We start from the raw sequence: 24,525 nt of genomic DNA on the forward strand, positions 1-24,525 counted from the left end.
CCGTCACCCCTGCGTCACGGGTTGGGGTGACTTTAGGCCAACAGACGGCTATCACATGTGCAGGGGGGCTTATCTTAGTTATCCCTCCACTCCACGATGTGATGAAAAAACCACACACAAGGCTATTGACCTCTTAGTTTACAGCAGGGGCTTATTCTAGGTATCCCACTGCTTTTCTATATACCACAAACTGCAGGGATTTATGTATATCCCGCTTACAGTTCCACTTAACACTTGCAGCTCTCTGGCGCCCCCTTACTCTCAGGTCAGATTAGGTACTGCACCCTTGGTAATTAGTCGCCAGAAAGGCTGCCTGCTATGTACTGGCTATTGGGCACGCTGCAGCGACGCGATAACTACTCCCACTCAGGCAGGAACAATAATTATTAACGCCGCAGTCACTACAGCATCCCTCAACAGTCCGCACACATATCGCTGCCACCAGCTTCGATTAAACGGGTCCGAAGCTAACCCAACACAACAGTAACAGTAGCGTATTTCCCTTCAGAAGACAGGGTAAGTTTAGAGCATGGAGAACTGAACTAACATATAATAGTATATCCCATTGAAAATACTTAGGCAGTGCTTTATCAAAAATAGTTTATAAAGATGTTACAAATGAGACAATTGCAAATATGTACAAGGGTAATTATAACATAAAGGGAATAAATGAGAAAAAAAAACAACACTTACATGTTCAAAGCATGACAGGCAACCAGGCTAGTGGAGTTTTTCCCATACGTCCCAGCTCATTGGGACGTGAGCAGGGCTCTTCCAGGACAGGACAAGAAATCCAGCAGCAAGAGACTCCTCAGAGCCTGCCAGACACTTAAAACATTAAGGCTGTGACATCACAGAAAGGCTGGCTTATCCAGACCCTCCTCTCTCTACATTCTGCCTAAACTTTAAACTATTCTCTCTAGTTTCTATAACTTCACTACAAAACATGTCAGCGTCCTAAAAAGCTCATCATTCATCTCAGATTAACGTGAGCATTCTAATGAGATCAAATATGTCCTAACTGGGATACATATTTACAGAGAAAACCCTACTTCTTTACCAGACGGAGTTAGAAGCCCGAGTTTCAAGGGATGGGTACCTACACCGAGTGGGAATACGAATATATATTTTCGTGTTCTTACCGTAAACATGGTGCATAATATCGTACCAAAACCAAACAAAGGATCTTCCATGAATTTTGGAGCCACTTTACCAGTTCTGACTAGTGAAGGTGGGAGGGGTGAGGGACTTTCCTCTGAGCCTGGAATTTACGACCCCAGGGCAATAAAACATCTCTTCCCCCATACTCTCAGAGAAGGAAAGCCAGGAATATGCAGCTACAAACTGTTACTCCAAGAAGGCGGTCTTAGCCCAGGCAGGCTAGCAAGAGAACTACTTATGATATTTCATACCATATCGTGACACCTCCCCCTTTTGGTGTACGCTAGGGAGGTAGAACCTGACGGTATGCCTCCATGGGCACCTCAGTAGGTTCACCCTGGCGGGAGAGTCCATCTGCATTCCCATGCTCCCTGCCCGTTTTGTGTTCAATGGTGAAGTCAAACTGCTGAAGGGCAAGGCTCCAGCGTAGCAACCTGCCGTTGGTTCCACACATGGCGTTTAGCCAGCGCAGAGGGTTGTGGTCGGTCACCACAGTGAAGGGGCGACCGTACAAGTAGGGCTGCAAGCGCTGCAGGGCCCAGACTATGGCCAGGCACTCCTTCTCGATGGTGGAGTAGGCCACTTCCCTCGGCAAAAGTTTCCGGCTCAGGTATAATACGGGGTGCTCTTGGTCCTCCGAGTCAACCTGGCTGAGTACAGCACCAAGGCCAAACTCGCTGGCGTCGGTGTGCACCAAGAACGGTCGACTGCTGTCGACTGCTTTCAACACAGGGGCGTTGCACAGTGCGGTTTTCAACGCCTGGAAGGCCCCCTCACAGCCATCTGTCCAGTTGACAATGTGAGGTAGCTTCTTCCTGGTGAGGTCCGTCAAAGGTTTTGCCAGGCTACTATAGTGCTTTACGAAGCGCCTATAGTACCCTGCAGTGCCCAAGAAGGACATCACCTGTTTCTTGGTCACGGGAGTGGGCCAGTTCACGATCACTCCCACTTTGTCAGGCTCTGGCTTCAGGGTGTTCCCGCCTACCCGGTGCCCCAGATAGTGAACCTCCCTCATGCCCATCTGACACTTTCCCGGCTTGATAGTCAGTCCTGCTTGGTGAATTCGCCTGAGCACCTCCTCGAGATGCTGCAGGTGTTCCTTCCAGGAGGGACTGAAGATGGCAATGTCATCCAAGTACGCCACGGCGTACGTCTCCAGTCCCTGAAGCAGGAGGTTGACCATCCGCTGGAAAGTGGCAGGGGCATTCTTCATGCCGAAGGGCATGACCGTGGACTCGTACAGTCCAAAGGGTGTGATAAAGGCGGACTTTTCCTGCGCCTTGGGGCTCAGGGGAATCTGCCAGTATCCTCGACTCAGATCCATTATTGTTAGGTAATCTGCGCCAGCTAACTTCTCAAGCAGCTCCTCCATGCGCGGCATTGGGTGCGCATCCGAGGCTGTGATGGCGTTGAGCCCCCTGTAGTCCATGCAGAACCGGGTGGTCCGGTCCTTCTTTGGCATGAGAACTACAGGTGATGCCCACGCGCTCTTTGACCGTCGAATCACCCCCAGCTGGAACATCTCATCGATCTCTTGGCGCATAGTCTGCTGCACCTGGTCAGAGATTCGATAGGGTGTTCGCCGTAGTGGGGCGTGATTCCCGGTGTCCACCTCGTGGACTGCTTACTCAGTCCTCCCAGGTCGGTTGGAGAATACGACCCGGAAGGGTTCCAGTGTGGTTTGCAACTGCACCCGCTGGGGTTCAGTTAACGAGGCGCTTACCTCCACATCCTCGATGGACCCATTGGCCTTGGCTTGGGCCAGCAAGTCCAAGAGGGTGTCTTCCTCCCCGTCTTCGGGTAAGCTGCAGACCGGTAGGACGAAAGGTTCACGTTCGTGATGAGCCTTCATCATGTTGACGTGAAAGGCCTTTCGCCTACCCCGAGCGTGGTCAAGCGTGACCACGTACGTGACCGGGTTGAGCTGTTGGTGGACGACGTACGGGCCCTGCCAGGCTGCCTGAAGCTTATCCGTTGGTACGGGGACCAGCACCCACACCTTTTGACCCACGTGGTAGGTCAGCTCCCGGGCGTTCTGGTCGTACCAGTGCTTCTGATCAGCCTGAGCCTGCGTCATGTTGTCATGCACCAACTGCGTCAAGGTCTGCATCTTGTCACGGAAGCGCATGACATACTCCACTATGGACACTTCAGAAGGGTTCGGCTCCTCTTCCCAGGATTCTCTTACCAACCCAAGGGGTCCCCGGAATCGCCTGCCGTACAGGAGCTCGAAGGGGGAGAACCCCGTCGAGGCCTGCGGAACCTCTCGGTAAGCGAACAGCAGGTGTGGGAGGTACCGCTCCCAGTCGCGCCCTTGAGTCTCAACCAGCATGCGTAGCATCTGTTTGAGGGTACCATTGAAGCGTTCACACAAGCCATTGGTCTGTGGGTGATACGCACTCGATACCAGGTGCTTCACCTGCATTTTCTTACAGAGAGCCTCCATTAGGCGAGACATAAATTGGGTCCCTTGATCAGTAAGCATTTCCCTGGGAAATCCTACACGTGAAAAGATGGCCAACAGGGCATCTGCCACCTTATCTGCCCTAGTTGAGGACAGAGCTACTGCCTCTGGGTACCGGGTAGCGTAGTCTACCACAGTAAGGATGTATTGCTTTCCAGAGCTGCTGGGGACGGCCAGCGGGCCCACAATGTCCATCGCGATCCTCTGGAAAGGCTCCTCTATCACTGGCAAAGGGATCAGGGGAGCCTTAAGAGCAGGCCCCGCCTTCCCCACTCTTTGACAAGTGATACAGGAGCGGCAGTAGTTTGACACATCTGTCCCCATCTTAGGCCAATAGAAGTGTTGAGACAGCCGGGCCTTAGTTTTGCTGATCCCCAAGTGTCCAGCTAGCGGGATCTCATGGGCAATCCGCAACAACTCACCCCGGAATTGCTGGGGGACGACCAACTGTCTTTCCCTCAACCACTCCTTTTGTGATTCTCCGGGTACTGTCTCCCAGTATAACCTTCCTTGTTTCCAGAACACCTTCTCCTTATCAGTCTCGGAGAAGGGCGTCCCGGCAAGTTGTCTCAAACTCTCTAGGCTCGCATCTGTGTGCAGAGCGGCCTGAAACTCCTGGCTAGGGGAAGCCAAAAGCGACGTCAGGGTCCCTTCCCCACGGGAACCCTCTTGGACCTGCTCTGGGTCCATCTCTGGTTCAGTCACAGTGGTGACTGAGGAGGGTCCGGAAGGCAGACTGTTATCTGCGTTCCGGGCACTCTGACTGCGGGTGACAGCAGCTACGTAGGCTGTCTCCCCGGGGGTTTCTACAGACCCATCAGCCGGCGCTGCTATGGGCTCTACCTCCCCATCCACCCCCAACACTCCAGGGGCAGTGCTACTTATGGGCCAGTTACCTTCCTCGGTGGCACTGGTCACTTTCATGGCGTCACCTTCCTCACGGTTCCCATGCATCTCCCCATTTCCTGTAGCACCGACACTTGCCCCTGTTAGGGGTTCCTCAGCCGTCTAACTCCGCAGAGCGACGTGGCTGGGCACACCTGTACCTATGGACACATTAACCTTCACAGAAAAATCATTATCAGGTTCAGCTGGCACAGGTACAACATTTTCACCATCAATCCTAGGGAAAAAATGGTTAATAGATGCATCATTACAAGATAAAGCATGGTCAGGTAACACATGCGATTTCCCATCATCATCATCATCGTCATCAGGGTTAACTTTACCCGCATTAATAGATTGGGGAGGGGTGTCAGGAACGTAGTATGCAAACATCCTCCCCAAATCAGTCCCCAACAAAACATCAGTGGGCAACTTATCAGACAGCCCCACTTCCTTCACCCCGCTCCCAGCACCCCAATCAATAAAAACCCGGGCCATCGGTAAGGGACAGCTGATGCCCCCAATCCCAGTGACAGTTAGGGTTTTCCCCGGAATGATTTCTTCAGGGGCCGCCAGTTCGGGTCGGATGAGAGTTCGTTCAGGGTCGGATGAGAGTTCGTTCAGCCCCGGTGTCTTTGAGGCCTGTAGCAACATGGCCTCCCACAGTGACGGGCTGTACGTTGTCACATACCCTCCCAACCACACCACCCACCAAAAGAACTGCTGCATTAGGCCCTGGGGCCTTGGCTGGGGGGTTCTTCTGCTTGGTTGGGCAGGAGGTACTGAGATGACCAGTCTGATTGCAGGTGTAACACTTGCGAGGTTTGGTGGTAGGTCTGGTGCTGTTGGCCACGGGGACAGGACCTCTGGTGTGCTGGCTGGCAGGGGTACTGGCGTTGGTTGCAGGCTTACCCGCTCTCCAGCTGGTGGTGACTGGCTTCCGCACTTCCGATCTACGGTTGGCCTCATAGGCATCGGCAATCTGCGCTGCTTTCGTCACGTCTTTGGGTTCTCTGTCCATCACGAACTGTCGCACCTCAGCTGGGCAAAGATGAAAGAACTGGTCTTTGATCATCAGGTCTCGCAGCTGTGCAAAGGTGGTCACTGACAGTCCTTGGGTCCACTGGTCAAAGTGGGTCCCCAGTCCATGCACCACATCACTGTAACTGTCGTGTGGGCCACGTTGGAGGGTCCGGAACTTTCTACGGTACACCTCGGGTGTAAGCTGGTACTTGGCTATCAGAGCCTGCTTGATGGCCTCATAGTCACCATCTTGTTCTTGAGGGAGGGCAGCAAACGCCTCCAGAGCTTTACCTCTCAGCCCTGGTGTCAGGTATCGTGCCCATTCATCTGTAGGCAGCCGGTACTGTCTGCAGGCTTTCTCAAAGGCCCGCAGAAAAGTGTCCAAGTCCCCGTCCTTCTCCATAACAGGAAAGTGATTGGGTCGGGGCTTAGGTATCTGAGCGCTGCTGGGCTCACCTCTCTGGGCGGTGGAGGGCATCCCCCCCTGCCGGAGCATCTCCAGTTCATGTTCTCGCTGGGCTTGGCGCTCGGCTCTCAGCCTCCCGCTCGGCTCGCTGGGCCTGAGCCTCTCGCTCGGCTCGGGCCTCTCTCTCAGCTCGGGCCTCTCTCTCGGCTTGCTGGGCCTCCTGCCGGTATTGCTGAATCAGCTGCCGATGTCCCTCATGGTCGTCAATGGGGAATTCTTTCAAGGCCGCCTGCAGGTGGGGGTCCAATTCGCCCGGATTGCTAACAGGGCCGGCATTCAGTGGTTGGACCTCTGCTGCAGCACCATGTTCGCTGGTGCTGGCTTCTGCGGCCTCTGGTCTCTGTGACCTGGCTTGGTCTGCTTCGAATTGCACCAGGTCAGCGACCATTTGAGCCTTGGACTTGTCCTGGGGGTTCAGGCCATGGTACATGCATATCCCAGCAAGAATGTCCTTCTTCTGCTGGTTGTACCAGGCTTCCCCTTTCGCAGCCATAGTTGCCAAATAAAAGATAGGATAGAAAAATGAAGAGGAAGGGATAATTACCAGTACGCAATTGTCTCACAACTAAAAAGCACTGAGTTCGTTCTCCAAACTTATTTGCGCAGAGTCCTCGCAAGAACTTTCTGCAAGTTTTTAGTGAGAGGAATGATTACTCAAACCAAATCACTAATGCTCTAAGACATCCCACCGCCTTGCCACCAATTGTCACGATTCCCCTGACCGCTGTCACCAATTGGTCAGGATTCACACTGTGACCGTCACCCCTGCGTCACGGGTTGGGGTGACTTTAGGCCAACAGACGGCTATCACATGTGCAGGGGGGCTTATCTTAGTTATCCCTCCACTCCACGATGTGATGAAAAAACCACACACAAGGCTATTGACCTCTTAGTTTACAGCAGGGGCTTATTCTAGGTATCCCACTGCTTTTCTATATACCACGAACTGCAGGGATTTATGTATATCCCGCTTACAGTTCCACTTAACACTTGCAGCTCTCTGGCGCCCCCTTACTCTCAGGTCAGATTAGGTACTGCACCCTGGGTAATTAGTCGCCAGAAAGGCTGCCTGCTATGTACTGGCTATTGGGCACGCTGCAGCGACGCGATAACTACTCCCACTCAGGCAGGAACAATAATTATTAACGCCGCAGTCACTACAGCATCCCTCAACAGTCGGCACACATATCGCTGCCACCAGCTTCGATTAAACGGGTCCGAAGCTAACCCAACACAACAGTAACAGTAGCGTATTTCCCTTCAGAAGACAGGGTAAGTTTAGAGCATGGAGAACTGAACTAACATATAATAGTATATCCCATTGAAAATACTTAGGCAGTGCTTTATCAAAAATAGTTTATAAAGATGTTACAAATGAGACAATTGCAAATATGTACAAGGGTAATTATAACATAAAGGGAATAAATGAGAAAAAAAAACAACACTTACATGTTCAAAGCATGACAGGCAACCAGGCTAGTGGAGTTTTTCCCATACGTCCCAGCTCATTGGGACGTGAGCAGGGCTCTTCCAGGACAGGACAAGAAATCCAGCAGCAAGAGACTCCTCAGAGCCTGCCAGACACTTAAAACATTAAGGCTGTGACATCACAGAAAGGCTGGCTTATCCAGACCCTCCTCTCTCTACATTCTGCCTAAACTTTAAACTATTCTCTCTAGTTTCTATAACTTCACTACAAAACATGTCAGCGTCCTAAAAAGCTCATCATTCATCTCAGATTAACGTGAGCATTCTAATGAGATCAAATATGTCCTAACTGGGATACATATTTACAGAGAAAACCCTACTTCTTTACCAGACGGAGTTAGAAGCCCAAGTTTCAAGGGATGGGTACCTACACCGAGTGGGAATACGAATATATATTTTCGTGTTCTTACCGTAAACATGGTGCATAATATCGTACCAAAACCAAACAAAGGATCTTCCATGAATTTTGGAGCCACTTTACCAGTTCTGACTAGTGAAGGTGGGAGGGGTGAGGGACTTTCCTCTGAGCCTGGAATTTACGACCCCAGGGCAATAAAACCTCTCTTCCCCCATACTCTCAGAGAAGAAAAGCCAGGAATTTGCAGCTACAAACTGTTACTCCAAGAAGGGGGGCTTAGCCCAGGCAGACTAGCAAGAGAACTACTTATGATATTTCATACCATATCGTGACAGCCCCCTTAAGATGCTCCATAGTATATGCCTCATATGCTGCTCCATTATGGTTGATGGCCCCCATAAGATGCTCCATAGTATATGCCCCGTATGCTGCACCATTATGGTTGATGGCCCCCGTAAGATGCTCCATAGTATATGCCCCGTATGCTGCTCCATTATGGTTGATGGCCCCCCATAAGATGCTCCATAGTGTATGCCCCGTATGCTGCTGCGATATATAAAAAAAATAACATACTCACCTATCGTCGCTGGGCGCCGAGTGCTGGGAGGCCTGAGCAGGCGGGAACACCGGCGCGCTGTGGGGGGTCAGGTGCCGGAGTCGCCACTAGCTCAGGCCCCCGACACTTGCATATATTAACCTGGCCCTGATCCAGCACTGCGTGCTGCTCCATCTTCCAGGTCCTCTGGCTGTGACTGTTCAGTCAGAGGGCGGCGCGCATTAAGCGCGTCATGGCGCCCTCTGAACTGAACGTAACGTCACAGGCAGAGGACCCGGAAGATGGAGCGGCACGCAGCGCTGGAACGGGACAGGTGAATATAGCATACTCACCCTCCTGGCACGTCCAGATTGACAGCGGCATTTAACGGGTTAACAGCCACGGGTGGATCGTGACTCCACCCTCTTATGTTAGGGGCACATGTCAGCTATTCAAAACAGAGATGTGCCGAAGCCCACATCAAAGGGAGGGACACTACATGCGCCGTTCATGTAGCATGTCGTGAAGGGGTAAAAACTGATTTATGGAACTTCAGGATTACATTAAACAAATGTGTATTTAATTCACTATATATGTGATCATGCTGCATCGCTGGTGCCGGCACCTACCTGCAGAAGGTTTTTTTCCCCAAGATAAGTATAATATTCATTATGTAAACTAGGGGCAGGTCACTGAGGGATCAGTGACCTGTCAGAAGCCATACTGGTGAATACGTAATCGGAGCACCACATAAAGACCCCTCCCCACAGGCCGCCCCGGAGCACGAGCATATCATTAACTGAAAACTGAAAATAAAGATTAAACCACAACCACAAGTCAGATTTTATCAACAAAGGTATCATTGTAATCAGTATAACAGCGCCTATCTGACACTGTCTGTAGGTTACTGAGCACAATCCTGCTGACATGTTCCTTTTAAGGATGTGGGGATGCATATGAGATGACACCCTCCATTTTATTATCCAAAGCAGAAATCCAATGCAAAGGACAACACTTCTAAGTAAGCCCCCCTTCTTGTAAGTGAATAATTACCCATAGATTTCAGTGGCTGCTGGTCTATTGCTCATTTTCCCTAAAATGTTGATAAAACCTCACTGTAAAAATGCAAAACTTCAGTAGCTAATATTTTAACAGATTCATTTTTGTTTCCATAACAGTCCGCAAAAAACGCTTACAACCAGCTCTCTTTTCTTGAGAGCACAAAGAGATTGATTTGCATGTTAGATATTTTATATAATTACTGTAAAGGTCATCTGTGGCAGTTATACAAAGCTGACCCTCAGATTTTTGCTACAGACTTGCAGTTTGAACTGCTGCAGGTCTTCATGCAGTTTACTCCCACATGGATTTAATGTGACTTTCCAGGCTATGATGGCCTACTGTGGTTTTGCCACGGAAGCAATGAAGAAACAACTTCAGGGTGTCCATATGAATGACAGTGTGGATTTCCCATGAACAACAAAATGGAAAATGCTTGTGTGAAAATTCCACTGCATATACATAACCTTGCAGGAAAGGCAATTTATAAATCTTGTATCCTATTTTCCAATAAATATCTGTTAATTCAAGAAATTCACAATGAAAATTGTTCAGTAGTCTGTGGTGTGACATGTTAAAAGTGCCTCAATTTTAGCAGAACATCCACTCACCCATCATCTTTCATATGCAGACAGGGGGCATATGGTGATAGTATTCACTACTACCGGTTTAAGAGGGAATGTGTTTCATGGTGTCGGCACCTACTTCTTTGTCCTTACAAAGACCATTTATTTCTTTGTTTCCAGCTGCTATCTGCCCAGCACCAGATAAGCCAACTGATGGCATGTATGACCCGGAGAAGGATGAATACACTTACTTAGATGCGGTGACATTTAAGTGCAGTAAAGGCTTACATGTTATTGGAACGTCATCTGCATCGTGCACTAGTAACGGAACATGGAGTGTTAGCTCCCCAACTTGTAAAGGTCAGAATTCTGTATTTCTCTTATTCTTCCTTGTTATGAAACAGAGAATATAGATTTTAAGAATTAGAAGACAAATAGATGTTGCAAATTGACTATTTCCTTCCACAGCCACTTTTGAGGTTCATGACCAGGCCAGACTTTTCAAATGTGACATTTTTCATTTTGTGTATTATTTTTTTTTTAATGTATTATCTTTTGTTAGTGGTAAATTTAGATTGAAACCATTTTTCTTTATGAAAATATTTAAAATTTGCTGAAAATGTTTTTTGAAAAATATGCAGTTTTCACACTTCACATTTTTTTTATACCGCAAAACAAAGTTAAACCACACAAATGTTTCTAGAAGTCTTAAAAGTATGGCAATTTTTAATTTTCAGCTATATATGTTATTACAACCACAGAGTCACTAGAAACGTTTTAAATTGTCATCTTTCTGTCCAAATTATTTTTGTAAATTGTATGTATCACAGAGCTAAAAACAGCTACTTAGACTGGCATTGGCTTTATAAAATTTGTATTTATTTTTTAATTTGTTTCACACTTGATAGCACTATACCGTAATAAAATACCTTTGGTGAGCATTGCGACGTTTAAATACATTTTTCTATTGCTGATTTTCACTCTAACTGGGGCTGCTGTTCCTAGTACCTGGTATTTCCTGCTCTCACCTGGCGATCATTTGTGACCTGGTAATAAATTTCTTGCAGCTGCATATTCAGTAATGGCGTTTTAGAATGTCACATATAAATTCTATGGGCTGCCCATCCAATTGTATGAAAGAACTTATAAGTACTCTTTTATTACATTCAATTATATACATACATGCACAAAAGCTTAACGTAAAATGAATCCTAATTACAGGTTATTTTTAATCAAACCACCATGAACTGACTTTGAGGCAGAGTTAATAAAGTTTGCAGGTCCCGGAGAATTCTGCAACAAGCTCTGGAGTATGGGATGCCCCATGTGCTGTTTGTGAAGGAGATTAAACAGCATCTGAATGTCCTGGTCATCATAGCTAGTTGTAGGTGCGAGTATCACATGTGTGGCCATTCTTTGGCACTCTGCAGGCTCTACAGGAAAAAAAATACCCATGGATGTTCCAGCTTCATTAGTCTAGAAACCAAATCTCTTCATCACATGAAGTGACATTACCTGCTCATTTGGGAAAACAAGCCAGACAGCAACAAAGCATAGCTAAAACACAGAAGTGATTGATGACAATGGTGGTAATGATGACACTGACCAGGTAGTGCTTGTGGATGCACAGCCTGGCTAACACACTGAAGCTGAATTTGAAATGACAACCAATAGGTATCCCAAAATATTTATGCTCCTGGGTTAAAGCACCACTCCAGCATTTTGTTTTTTTATTGTACCACTAGTATCATACCAAGCTGCCGTCTTCTTCTCTTATTGGCACCGCTCTGGTCGGTCTTCTGCTAGATGTAACCTGCTGGATCGCTCCATTGTTTACCGTTTGAGTCGGAAGTCACATTTCCATGTAATATGCTAAAAAAAGAGAATGGAAAACTTATGGAGGGAGTTGAAGCTCCAAGTTGCCAAGCGACAGCCTCAAAATCTTAATGATTTAGAGATGATCTGCAAAGAGCAGTGGACCAAAATTCCTCCTGACATGTGCGCAAACCTCATCATCAGCTATAAAAAAATGTCTGACTGCCAACAAGGGTTTTGCCACCAAGTATTAAGTCTTGTTTGCTAGAGGTATCAAATACTTATTTATCACCGCAAAATGGAAAGAAATTTATATACCGTAATTTATACAATGTGATTTTCTGGATGTTATTTTTTATATTCTATCTCTCAATGCTAAAATTAACCTACCCTTAAAATTATAGACCGTTCATGTCTTTGTCAGTGGGCAAACTTACAAATCAGCAAGAGATCAAATAATTATTTCCCCCTATGTGTATATATACCAGAAGATGAGGTTCTTCATAGTGATGTAGTAGTAGTAGTGATGAGCGAGTGTACTCATTGCTCAGGTGACCTCCCGAGTATTTATGACTGCCCGGAGATTTAGTTTTCCTCAGCTGAATGATTTACAGCTATTAGCTAGCTTAATTACATTTGGGGATTCCCTAGCAACCAGGCAACCCCCACATGTGCTCAGCCTGGCTAGTAGCTGTAAATCATTCAGCTGCCGTGATGAAAACTAAATCTCCGAGCAGTCATAAATACTCGGAGGTCCGAGCGTGCTCTGGAAAACCCAAGCAACGAGTACATTCGCACATCACTAGTTCTTAGTTTAACATTCTGATCAGATGGTATGAAGCCCACTGCCACATCACGGCGAACCTCTCAGTGGGTCCTAACTTTTAATGCCTTTAAAGGAGTGGCGTCGTTTGCTAACCACCATCATAGCTACATTGCACCAGCACGGTGGGCGGCCTGGTGCCTCACAGCGCCCATTCTACAAGACTGAGTCTCCATGACTCCAGACTGCACCTCCACACAAGTACAAAACTACAGCAACAATGGCCGCCATACCGCACCACCACAAAATGAAAGGAGCATTGTGACTCGCCTTCCGCAATCTCTCAAATAAGAGCTAAAATAGACTGGACCCCCTTTGCAGTCTCCAGCTAATTAAAATGACCTATGCACATCCTCCCCCAAAAAAGGACAGGTCATGCTATATGCTAAAGAAGAGAATGGACAGCATCTCCAAAAATCATATCATATATTGATCTAATGCCACTAGGCAAAATATATATAACTGAACATGAGGTTCTTAGTTTAACATTCTGATCAGGCTGTATGAAGCCCACTGCCATCTCAGTGTAAGTCAATGAGAGGCAGAACGAGGCTCATAGACTTACACTGAGAGCTTGCAACCATTACCTCAGACTACTGGTCAGTTAAGAGTTGTGGTCACAAGATGGCCGGGGAAGGACCAGAGCAGCGCCGGGAGAAGCTGAAGACAGCCGACAAGTATATTACTAGGCGGAGAGAACATCATCAGTGTTAGCACTCCAGTGCTAAAATAACAAGAAAAAAAAACACCCCTGAGCTGGTGCTTTAAATATTCAATAAGTACTTTGAATTAGTTATACACTTGCATGACTATATGTGAATTTACATATCTTGCTGAAGTTAAAAGGAAAAATATATTATCAATATACAGTGAATCTCGATTTGAGTTTTGACCTATAAGATTTTATGTTTTACACTACAAGAGCATTGTGATAATACAGGAGGAGTCTGCATTTTTTCTCAATAGTGTGGGGCCAAATTTTTTTCTGGTAAATTCTAGCATTTGACAACATAAGCCAGGCAACATAAATATTTTACTATACCTTTTTCTGTGACAATATATGGCAATATGCCACAAGTGTCACTAGTCTTGGTATTACCAGGATTTACAGCTATGCGTCTTTATGTACTGTTGGTTAACACAGAAATGTCATTTGACAGTGAAATGAAAATGCCAAATTATGTATTGAAATTTTTACTTACACCTAAAGCATAAGGACATTGTTTTATACCTACATATAGCAAAACAAGCTTAATCCTTATCTACTTTCTAATCATTTTACAGTACTCTTGAGGAAGTTCTCTTACATTCCCTGTACATTAACAAGTTTGTCTAGAATGATCTCTAGGTCTACACATTTCACTGGGGTCTTGATTCTTTTCTTATATTTACCAATGCCTCTAGGGTTTGGTGCCCTGAGTTTACGGTTTTCATGGAGCTAAAAGTGCCAGCATCCTTTGATGAACTCGGATTTCTGTGTGTAATTGTGAGCTATATATTAAAAAAAGTGCTATGAAAAAAACAGGAATGATGGAGTGCTACCAGATAGGACATATGCAGTATATACAAAAATTAATAAATGTTTCATCAGAAGAGCATACAATGCGTTTTGAAAAATTACCTGGTTTCTTCAGCACTTATCTGGTTTTACCTACAGGGTTTTTTGTTTGGAGACCAGCTTTTATTATATTGAAAACACTGAGTAATAACCCTTCCCACAAAAAGACGTTGTATTCACGTTCCAAGAAGGGTTTTTTACGTGTGTAGGGGAAGCTATTATATAGCCAACATATGTCTCTTAACCCCCAAGGCTAACAACAAGTTCCAGCCATGGATGTTAACCATGTACAGTTAGGGCCAGAAATATTTGGACAGTGACACAATTTTCGCGAGTTGGGCTCTGCATGCCACCACATTGGATTTGAAATGAAACCTCTACAACAGAATTCAAGTGCAGATTGTAACGTTTAATTTGAAGGGTTGAACAAAAATATCTGATAGAAAATGTAGGAATTGTACACATTTCTTTACAAACACTCCACATTTTAGGAGGTCAAAAGTAATTGGACAAATAAACATAACCCAAACAAAATATTTTTATTTTCAATATTTTGTTGCAAATCCTTTGGAGGCAATCACTGCCTTAAGTCTGGAACCCATGGACATCACCAAACTCTGGGTTTCCTCCTTCTTAATGCTTTGCCAGGCCTTTACAGCCGCAGCCTTCAGGTCTTGCTTGTTTGTGGGTCTTTCCGTCTTAAGTCTGGATTTGAGCAAGTGAAATGCATGCTCAATTGGGTTTAGATCTGGAGATTGACTTGGCCATTGCAGAATGTTCCACTTTTTGGCACTCATGAACTCCTGGGTAGCTTTGGCTGTATGCTTGGGGTCATTGTCCATCTGTACTATGAAGCGCCGTCCAATCAACTTTGCAGCATTTGGCTGAATCTGGGCTGAAAGTATATCCCGGTACACTTCAGAATTCATCCGGCTACTCTTGTCTGCTCTTATGTCATCAATAAACACAAGTGACCCAGTGCCATTGAAAGCCATGCATGCCCATGCCATCACGTTGCCTCCACCATGTTTTACAGAGGATGTGGTGTGCCTTGGATCATGTGCCGTTCCCTTTCTTCTCCAAACTTTTTTCTTCCCATCATTCTGGTACAGGTTGATCTTTGTCTCATCTGTCCATAGAATACCTTTCCAGAACTGAGCTGGCTTCTTGAGGTGTTTTTCTGCAAATTTAACTCTGGCCTGTCTATTTTTGGTATTGATGAATGGTTTGCATCTAGATGTGAACCCTTTGTATTTACTGTCATGGAGTCTTCTCTTTACTGTTGACTTAGAGACAGATACACCTACTTCACTGAGAGTGTTCTGGACTTCAGTTGATGTTGTGAACGGGTTCTTCTTCACCAAATTAAGTATGCGGCGATCATCCACCACTGTTGTCATCCGTGGACGCCCAGGCCTTTTTGAGTTCCCAAGCTCACCAGTCAATTCCTTTTTTCTCAGAATGTACCCAACTGTTGATTTTGCTACTCCAAGCATGTCTGCTATCTCTCTGATGGATTTTTTCTTTTTTTTCAGCCTCAGGGTGTTCTGCTTCACCTCAATTGAGAGTTCCTTTGACCGCATGTTGTCTGCTCAGAGCAACAGCTTCCAAATGCAAAACCACACACCTGGAATCCACCCCTGACCTTTTAACTACTTCATTGATTACAGGTTAACGAGGGAGACGCCTTCAGAGTTAATTGCAGCCCTTAGAGTCCATTGTCCAATTACTTTTGGTCCCTTGAAAAAGAGGACGCTATGCATTACAGAGCTATGATTCCTAAACCCTTTCTCCGATTTGGATGTGGAAACTATCATATTGCAGCTGGGAGTGTGCACTTTCAGCCCATATTATATATATAATTGTATTTCTGAACATGTTTTTGTAAACAGCTAAAATAACAAAACTTGTGTCACTGTCCAAATATTTCTGGCCCTAACTGTATATGCTGCTGTCCCTCTCTGACATCGGCATGCACAGCGGCACCCACACTCCAACCCCCTCGTGATGTCATCTGGGGTACCGATGGTTTACTGTCTGTGTCTGTTGACTCCTGTCGCTAATATCTTGGTCTTCCTGTGAAGCTCAGCGTAGGCTGAGCTACATAGGAGACTGAGATTTTCATTACATATTGCCATACTGAGGTATTGCAGTATGTAATACGAGTGATCAAACTATTGGAGGTTCAAGTCTACTAAGCAGACTAAAAAGTAATGTAAAAAAAAAATAAAAGCTAAATGCTTTTAAAAATATAAAAATCCAAAAATATAAAGTTTTTTTTTTTCTTCATCAAAACAGCGTAAAAACCATTCTACCCAATCAGGATGGTTCCTAACTCTAGTAACTCAAGACTCCCAATATATGGGGAAAGAAAACGATCTGGACCTGACTGTGTTTATTACCTGCATATGTTTTTGAAACTTTTTTTCCCTCTTTTTTTCTTTCTAGCTGTTAGTTGTCCAGATCCAGCTCCAGTGCAAAATGGGATACGAGTGTCAGGGTTTGTTGGCCCATATACATTGAATTCTGCTGTGAGATACGAGTGTCAAGATAACTTTGTCATGAAAGGTTCCAGTTCAATCGCCTGCACTGTTGACAGTCAATGGTCACATGAAATTCCCAAATGTCTGAGTGAGTATACTTTATTACTGCTAGTATACATATGTGCAGCTTGCCCTGGGGTCCAGGCGGTAAGGGAATTCACTCTTCCACCTTAAAGAGAATATGTCACCAATCTGAGAGGCGCATAATGTAGGCACAATGATCCTGATGCCAGTGATGTGTCATTTATGTGGTATATATAAACAGGTATCTAGCATCCACCCAAAAAGCAGTTAAAATCAAAGGGAAACGCCTATCCTACGCGTTTAAGTATTAAAAGCTCTTAGTCCCAGTTTACTAGGAGCTTGTAATGCTTGAAATATGTAGACGAGTGTTTCCATTTGATTTTAACTTCTATATTGGAGCATACCAATAAATAATGATTTTTAGAAATTAAAAGTTTTTTGGCAGATGGTGTATACCTGTTTGTATATACTGAATTTCTTCACCTGAGAACCGGACCTAGGAACCTTTTATACACCGCTACCTGTTCTGGTGAATTGTTGTTACTTGTATACTTGTAATTTACTTTGTGATTGCTGTAGTTTTGATAACCTCCTGCTGATAAAACAGTGATTTTATCATTGGAACACTAGAAAACCAGCTGCCGGGTCTGCCCCTACCACTGATTGTATATGGACAGAAATCTGCCAATCAGTGGTGTGTGATGGGTTATACAGAGCTCAACATTCAGGGAACTGCTAGATCTGCAGCAGATAAAACAGTGATTGTATCAAAATAACAGCAAGAAGCTCAGTAAGTCACATGTCACTGGACTCAGACTTTGTCTCAAGCTTCTCTTAGGTGGGGTAGCAAATACCTGGTAACAGAATCCCTTTAAATGAAGCGTCCTCTGGTGGGTTACTGAAAGGGTAAAATGTATGAAATCAGTACACAGACAATGCCCTAAGTGACGAAGCAAATTGAATTCATGTTTGTAGCATTGCCTGCTTAGTGTTTCTTATGTTCCTGAACATAAGACGAGCACAAGTTTTTGGAAAACCGTTCCAGCATCTCATGTATCGGGGTAAATACTGTCCTTTGATTATCGTGGACAAACCTCACACGGGCTAATATTGTTTAAAATGTAATAATTTATATTTGGTTAAGTTGCGTGTTAATCATGATGTTAGGAAATTTCTCTATCCGATTACTCTCACCGGGCTTTTATATCTTTAATATGTGTTTAGTAGGAGAAAGGTTGGACCCAACCTCACATATCTGGCATGGAAGCTAAAACTAGTTAGCTACATTTACACCTCCGTATTCTGCACTTGTGTATGAAGTCTGTAAGAGGGCTACATATTTCTTGCTAACAGAAGCAGATCCAACTGGAGGATGGCAGAGACACCTTTTCCCTTAGGCTACTTTCACACATCAGGTTTTTTGCATCAGGCACAATCCGATGAATGTTGGAAAAACCGGATCCGGCGCAGGTTGTGAAAAACTGATGTGACAGATCTGTTTTTTTGACGGATCCGACTAGCATATCTAGATTAAAAAAAAATTTGGAGCATGCTCAGTTTAAAAAATTCCGTCATTTTCCGGATCTGGCACTTTCCGGCTCCCATAGGCTTCTATTCTAGCAAACAGCCGGAAGCGCCGGATCTGGCACTTCCAGCTTTTTCGCCGGAGACAAAAAACGTTGCTATGGACACTTTTTCCAGAAACCGGAAACGGCAGATTTGCCAGATCCGGTGAAAACCGGACGAAACGCAATGTCATCCAGCGCAATCCGGCACTAATGCAAGTCTATAATAGGAAAAAACTTTTTTGAAATTTAGCCGGATTTAGCCTGACAGTGAAAACCTGATGTGTAAAAGTAGCCTTAGTAAGGTTTTCCTGCATTTCTCTGGCAGAAAAAAAGACCCTATGTTCCAGTACTTGAACTTGTTAATATCATTGGTAATTCTTTGATATGGCATAATATTGTAAATGGCATATTTAGATTTGTAATATAGAATTAATGTGTCTAACAGGATTCTTTTGTAATTAAATAATGCAACTGTATTGAGTTAAGTGCTACAACAACGGTCGGCATTCATTGCAAGAAATGCATATTCTCATGCAAGTAGAGCCTTGTGGTTGGCATGATTTTTGTTCATTTTTATTGGTAACAATAAAGCTATTTATTGAGCTAATAACTTCAGTCTGCATTCACATGGCAGTCGTATTGTTTGTGCGTCACTTTGGCAAAAAAAACATGTTTTAACCCTTACTGTTGCACTTTTCAGTAAAATGTTAGCTCATTTGCACATTTAGGCTATGTTCACACTTTGCGGTTTTTACCGCGGAACCGCGGCGATTTTCCATAGCGTTTACAGTAACACGTAAACCCTATGGAAACCGCAAACCGCTGTGCCCATGCTGCGGGAAAAACCCCGCAGGAACGCAGCGGTTTACAACCCGCAGCATGTCACTTCTTTGTGCAGAATCGCAGCGATTCTGCACCCATAGGAATGCATTGATCCGCTTACTTCCCGCATGGGGCTGTGCCCACCATGCGGGAAGTAAGTGGATAATGTGCGGGTTATACCCGGGGTGGAGGAGAGGAGACTCTCCTCCAGGCCCCGGGAACCATATTTGTGTAAAAAAAAAGAATTAAAATAAAAAATAATGCTATACTCACCTCTCGGCGCTGCACGCGGCCGTCCGGTCTCAGGTTTGCTATGCGACCAGGACCTGCGGTGACGTCGCGGTTACATGACTGTGACGTCACGAAGGTCCTTCTCGCACAGCATCTTTGGAACTGGACCGCAGCCTGCAGCGCCGAGGAGATCGGGACGTCAGAGGGTGAGTATATTATTATTTTATTATTTTTAACATTACTATTGATGCTGCATATTGCTGCATATGCAGCATCAATAGTAGGAGTAAAATCCCACAGCGGAACCCGCAGGACAAACCGCGATAAATCTGCAGGGATAACCGCAGTGGGTTTGCCCTGCAGATTTATCAAATCCGCTGCGGGAGAACCCGCAGGGACCCAATGCTATGTGTGAACATAGCCTTAAGTATGTAGCCATACTTGTAAAACATTGTATAATATTGAATAAAGCTAGTGTGAGCCTAGACCATTGTCATTTGTAATGTTCTGGTGGGTTTTGTTTGTCATCTAACACTTCAGAATATATATATATATATATATATATATATATATATATATATATTCACTCATGTTGTTATACTAATTGTAATATTAATAGTCTTTTTTTATAGCTAAATTGCAACTTATTTCTTAGCTGTTTGTGCTACTCCTCGCAATTATACTTTTGCGGAGCCTGAGGAAAGCTTTACCATCTACTTTGATAAAACCACTGTGTTGTACAAATGCAAACCAGGATACATAAGGGATCCTGAAGTTCATCAAAATCAAATCACTTGCTCAGGAAGAAGCTGGTCTGAGCTTGCTAGTTTTTGTTCACGTAAGTAACTTTTATTACACATAAACCAAACACGAGCTTGGGAGGGCTGACGTGTGCAATATAGTTGTAAGATGAAAAATTGTATCTTGTTTGCAGCGATTTCTTGTGGTCATCCCGGGAAAGTAAATAATGCAAACAGGATAGGATCAGAATTCACCTTTGGAAACAGAGTAGACTATATATGTCAGGAAGGGTAAGTTATATTTTACTGGCACCCATGCATGTATAAGTGGCTGCTATTGCACATCTTAAACTACTCTTAAACTCTGTTGAAAGTTGTATGTTGTTAATATTACATAAATATTTAGGTGAGATTTATTCATATAATTGTTAAGTAATATGTGTTGCCAGTCATGAAATTTGGACATTGCACTGTATTTGGGCAACTATTTGTCAGTATATAATTTGAGGAACAATTTAAATTCTTATCATGCTCTTGCTTTACACATCTGGAAGTCATTTCTGGACTTTTTTTTTAAATTTATACATACAGATACATGAATACCTTGCAAGCTACACCCCTAAAGGTGTAAGAGTTCCTCTTGTGCAATACAGGTTTGTACACTAACTGCCTGTCAAAATCTTGTATCAGCCACTGTACAGTAGTGACCAAACTTTTTGAGACTGATACAAATTAGTTTTGACAAAGCTTGCTGCTTCACTGTTTTTCAATCTTTTAGTCAGATGTTTCTATGGTTAGTGAAGTACAATTATAAGCATTTCATACATTTTTACACTTGTATTCATCAAGTTTATGCAAAGGCTCAATATTACGGTGTTGACCCTTATTTTTCCATGCCTTCTGTAGTAAATTATAGAAAACTATAATTTGCACGGACATGCTGGATATCCTCTTCTGTGCCGAATCCTGACTGATGGGAACACATTCTTGCCTAATCAGTGCTTGGAATTTAATGCAATTTCTGTGTTTTTGTTTGGCCACTCACTTTTTGAGGTTTTACCTGAAGTCTTAATTCCTTTTGCCTTATGACATGGGGTTTTATTATGCTGGAAAAAACTCTGTTCATCCCCAAATTAATCCTGGATCATTCTGAGAAGTAGGATGTTTAGATGTCATTCTTTTTCATTGCAATGTTATTAAGGCAAAATTGTGAGTGAGACTTCTCCCTTGGATAATATAAAGATCCAAAACCACTAAAGCACTGAGCACTGACTGTTGTAAAAAAAAAAAAAATCTTTAGCCACAATTATATCTCTAGTTAGCGGAGGGAAAATCTGACGTGTTAGGATTACTATTCAGCCTTAGGCTAGGGTCACAGGACCATTTTTCTCTCATCCGAGAAAAATCAGTCCAATTATGCTGATCACAGAGTGTGATCTGATTTTCTCGGATGTTGGGAATAAAAACAAATGCTCCATCTTCAACATTTTGTCAGTCTGTGAAAATCTTACCGCTTTCAGATGTCATCCAAGCGTGGTCCGATTTTTTTTTTTTTTTTCCACGGACCCATAGACATGAATGGCCAAGTGCGATCTAATAATCGGATGCAACTCGAGCATGCTACAATTTTATTTTTTTTTCCTCTGACCTTTTGTTCTTGGGAAAAAATTGGACTTGTGCACTTCCCCATAGAATAACATGGGGACAAATGCTATGTGTCAAAACGATGTTTGATTTTTACGATCGTCTACACGAGCCCTTACTGTGATGTTCCTGTAATCACTTGAAGCTTTGCAGCAGACACCTTTTTCTGGCTGTGGATGCCTTGTAGGCTTACAAAAGCATCTGTCTGCAGGAGCTAGTTACGTCCATATATACGGTATTTGGACAGAGACAACATGTTTCTAATTTTGGTTATAGACATTACCACAATGAATTTTAAACAAAACAATTCAGATGCAGTTGAAGTTCAGACTTTCAGCTTTCATTTGAGGGTATCCACATTAAAATTGGATGAAGGGTTTAGGAGTTTCAGCTCCTTAACATGTGCCACCCTCTTTTTAAAGGGACCAAAAGTAATTAGACAATTGACTCCAAGGCTATTTCATGGACAGGTGTGGGCAATCCCTTCGTTATATTATTCTCAATTAAGCAGATAAAAGGCCTGGTGTTGATTTGAGGTGTGGTGCTTGCATTTGGAAGGTTTTGCTGTGAAGTAAACATGCGGTCAAAGGAGCTCTCTATGCAGGTGAAACAAGCCATCCTTGTGCTGCGAAAACAGAAAAAACCCATCCGAGAAATTGCAGCAATATTAGGAGTGGCAAAATCTACAGTTTGGTACATCCTGAGAAAGAAAGAAAGCACTGGTGAACTTATCAATGCAAAAAGACCTGGGCGCCCACAGAAGACAACAGTGGTGGATGATCGCAGAATAATCTCCATGGTGAAGAGAAACCCCTTCACAACAGCCAACCAAGTGAACAACACTCTCCAGGAGGTCGGCGTATCAATATCCAAATCTACCATAAAGAGAAGACTGCATGAAAGTAAATACAGAGGGTTCACTGCACGGTGCAAGCCACTCCTAAGCATCAGAATAAAAAGGCTAGACTGGACTTTGCTAAAAACCATCTAAAAAAGCCGCACAGTTCTGGAAGAACATTCTTTGGACAGATGAAACCAAGATCAACCTCTACCAGAATGATGGAAAGAGAAGAGTATGGCGAAGACGTGGTACTGCTCATGATCCAAAGCATACCACATCATCTATACCAGGGGTGTCAAACTGCATTCCTCGAGGGCTGCAACCAGGTCATGTTTTCAGGATTTCCTTGTACTGCACAGGTGACAATTTAATCACCTACACACATAATGATTGCAGCACCTTGTGCAATGCTAAGGATATCTTGAAAACACGCATGGTTTGCGGCCCTCGAGGAATGCAGTTTGACACCCCTGATCTATACAACACGGCGGAGGCAGCGTGATGGCTTGGGCATGCATGGCTGCCAGTGGCACTGGGTCACTAGTGTTTATTGATGATGTGACACAGGACAGAAGCAGCTGAATGAATTCTGAGGTATTCAGAGCCATACTGTGTGCTCAGATCCAGCCAAATGCAGCCAAACTGATTGGTCGTCGTTTCATACTACAGATGGACAATGACCCAAAACATAAAGCCAAAGCAACCCAGGAGTTTATTAAAGCAAAGAAGTGGAATATTCTTGAATGGCCAAGTCAGTCACCTGATCTCAACCCAATTGAGCATTCATTTCACTTGTTAACCCCTTCCCGACCTTTGACGCCACGTAGGCGTCATGAAAGTCGGTGCCAATCCGACCCATGACGCCTATATGGCGTCATGGAAAGATCGCGTCCCTGCAGATCGGGTGAAAGGGTTAACTCCCATTTCACCCGATCTGCAGGGACAGGGGGAGTGGTAGTTTAGCCCAAGGGGGGTGGCTTCACCCCCCCCGTGGCTACGATCGCTCTGATTGGCTGCCAATCAGAGCGATTTGTAATATTCCACCTATTATAACGGGTGAAATATTACAATCCAGCCATGGCCGATGCTGAAATATCATCGGCCATGGCTGGAAATACTAATGTGCCCCCACCCCACCCCACCGATCGCCCCCCCAGCCCTCCGATCTGTCCGGTACACTGCCCCGCTCCCCTCCGTCCTGTGCTCCGCTCCCTCCCCGTGCTCTTGTCCGCTCACCCCCGTGCTCTTGTCCGCTCACCCCCGTGCTCCAATCAACCCCCCGTGCTCCAATCAACCCCCCGTGCTCCAATCAACCCCCCCGTGCTCCGTTCCACCCCCCCCCTGTGCTCCGTTTGACCCCCCCGTGCTCCGTTCCACCCCTCCTGCGTTCCGATCCACCCCCCCATGCTCCGATCCGGCAGATTCGTTCAAAGTGCATTTTGATCACTGAGATATAATCTATCCCAGTGATAAAAATAAAATAATAATAAATGACCCCCCATCCTTTGTCACCCCCATAGGTAGGGACAATAAAAAAATAAAGAATTTTTTTTTCCCACTAATGTTAGAATAGGGTTAGGGGTAGGGTTAGGGCTAGGGTTAGGGCTAGGGTTAGGGTTTCGGTATGTGCACACGTATTCTGGTCCTCTGCGGATTTTTCCGCTGCGTATTTGATAAATCCGCAGTGCTAATCCGCTGCGGATTTATGGCGGATTTACCGTGTTTTTTCTGCGCATTTCACTGCGGTTTTACAACTGCGGTTTTCTATTGGAGCAGTTGTAAAACCGCTGCGGAATCCACAGAAAGAAGCGACATGCTGCGGAATGTAAACCGCTGCGTTTCCGTGCAGTTTTTCTGCAGCATGTGTACAGCGATTTTTGTTTCCCATATGTTTACATTGAACTGTAAACT

General features: G+C 44.8%; 1 protein-coding gene across 5 annotated transcripts in view; it reads left to right on the top strand.

The window, feature by feature from the left end:
- LOC138669636 (complement decay-accelerating factor-like) overlaps positions 1-24,525 on the top strand; it is a 227,758-nt gene that overhangs the window by 134,829 nt on the left and 68,404 nt on the right. For 3 of the 5 annotated variants that reach the window (XM_069756290.1, XM_069756292.1, XM_069756291.1), the window contains exons 7-10: positions 10,186-10,365; positions 16,650-16,832; positions 20,045-20,227; positions 20,324-20,420. In XM_069756290.1, the coding sequence (XP_069612391.1) occupies positions 10,186-10,365; positions 16,650-16,832; positions 20,045-20,227; positions 20,324-20,420 (643 nt within the window). The remainder of the gene's footprint in view (positions 1-10,185; positions 10,366-16,649; positions 16,833-20,044; positions 20,228-20,323; positions 20,421-24,525) is intronic. The other 2 variants (XM_069756294.1, XM_069756293.1) reach the window with 1 other exon arrangement.

The sequence above is a fragment of the Ranitomeya imitator genome, chromosome 3, assembly GCF_032444005.1.
Source record: "Ranitomeya imitator isolate aRanImi1 chromosome 3, aRanImi1.pri, whole genome shotgun sequence".
Taxonomy (NCBI): Eukaryota; Metazoa; Chordata; class Amphibia; order Anura; family Dendrobatidae; genus Ranitomeya; species Ranitomeya imitator.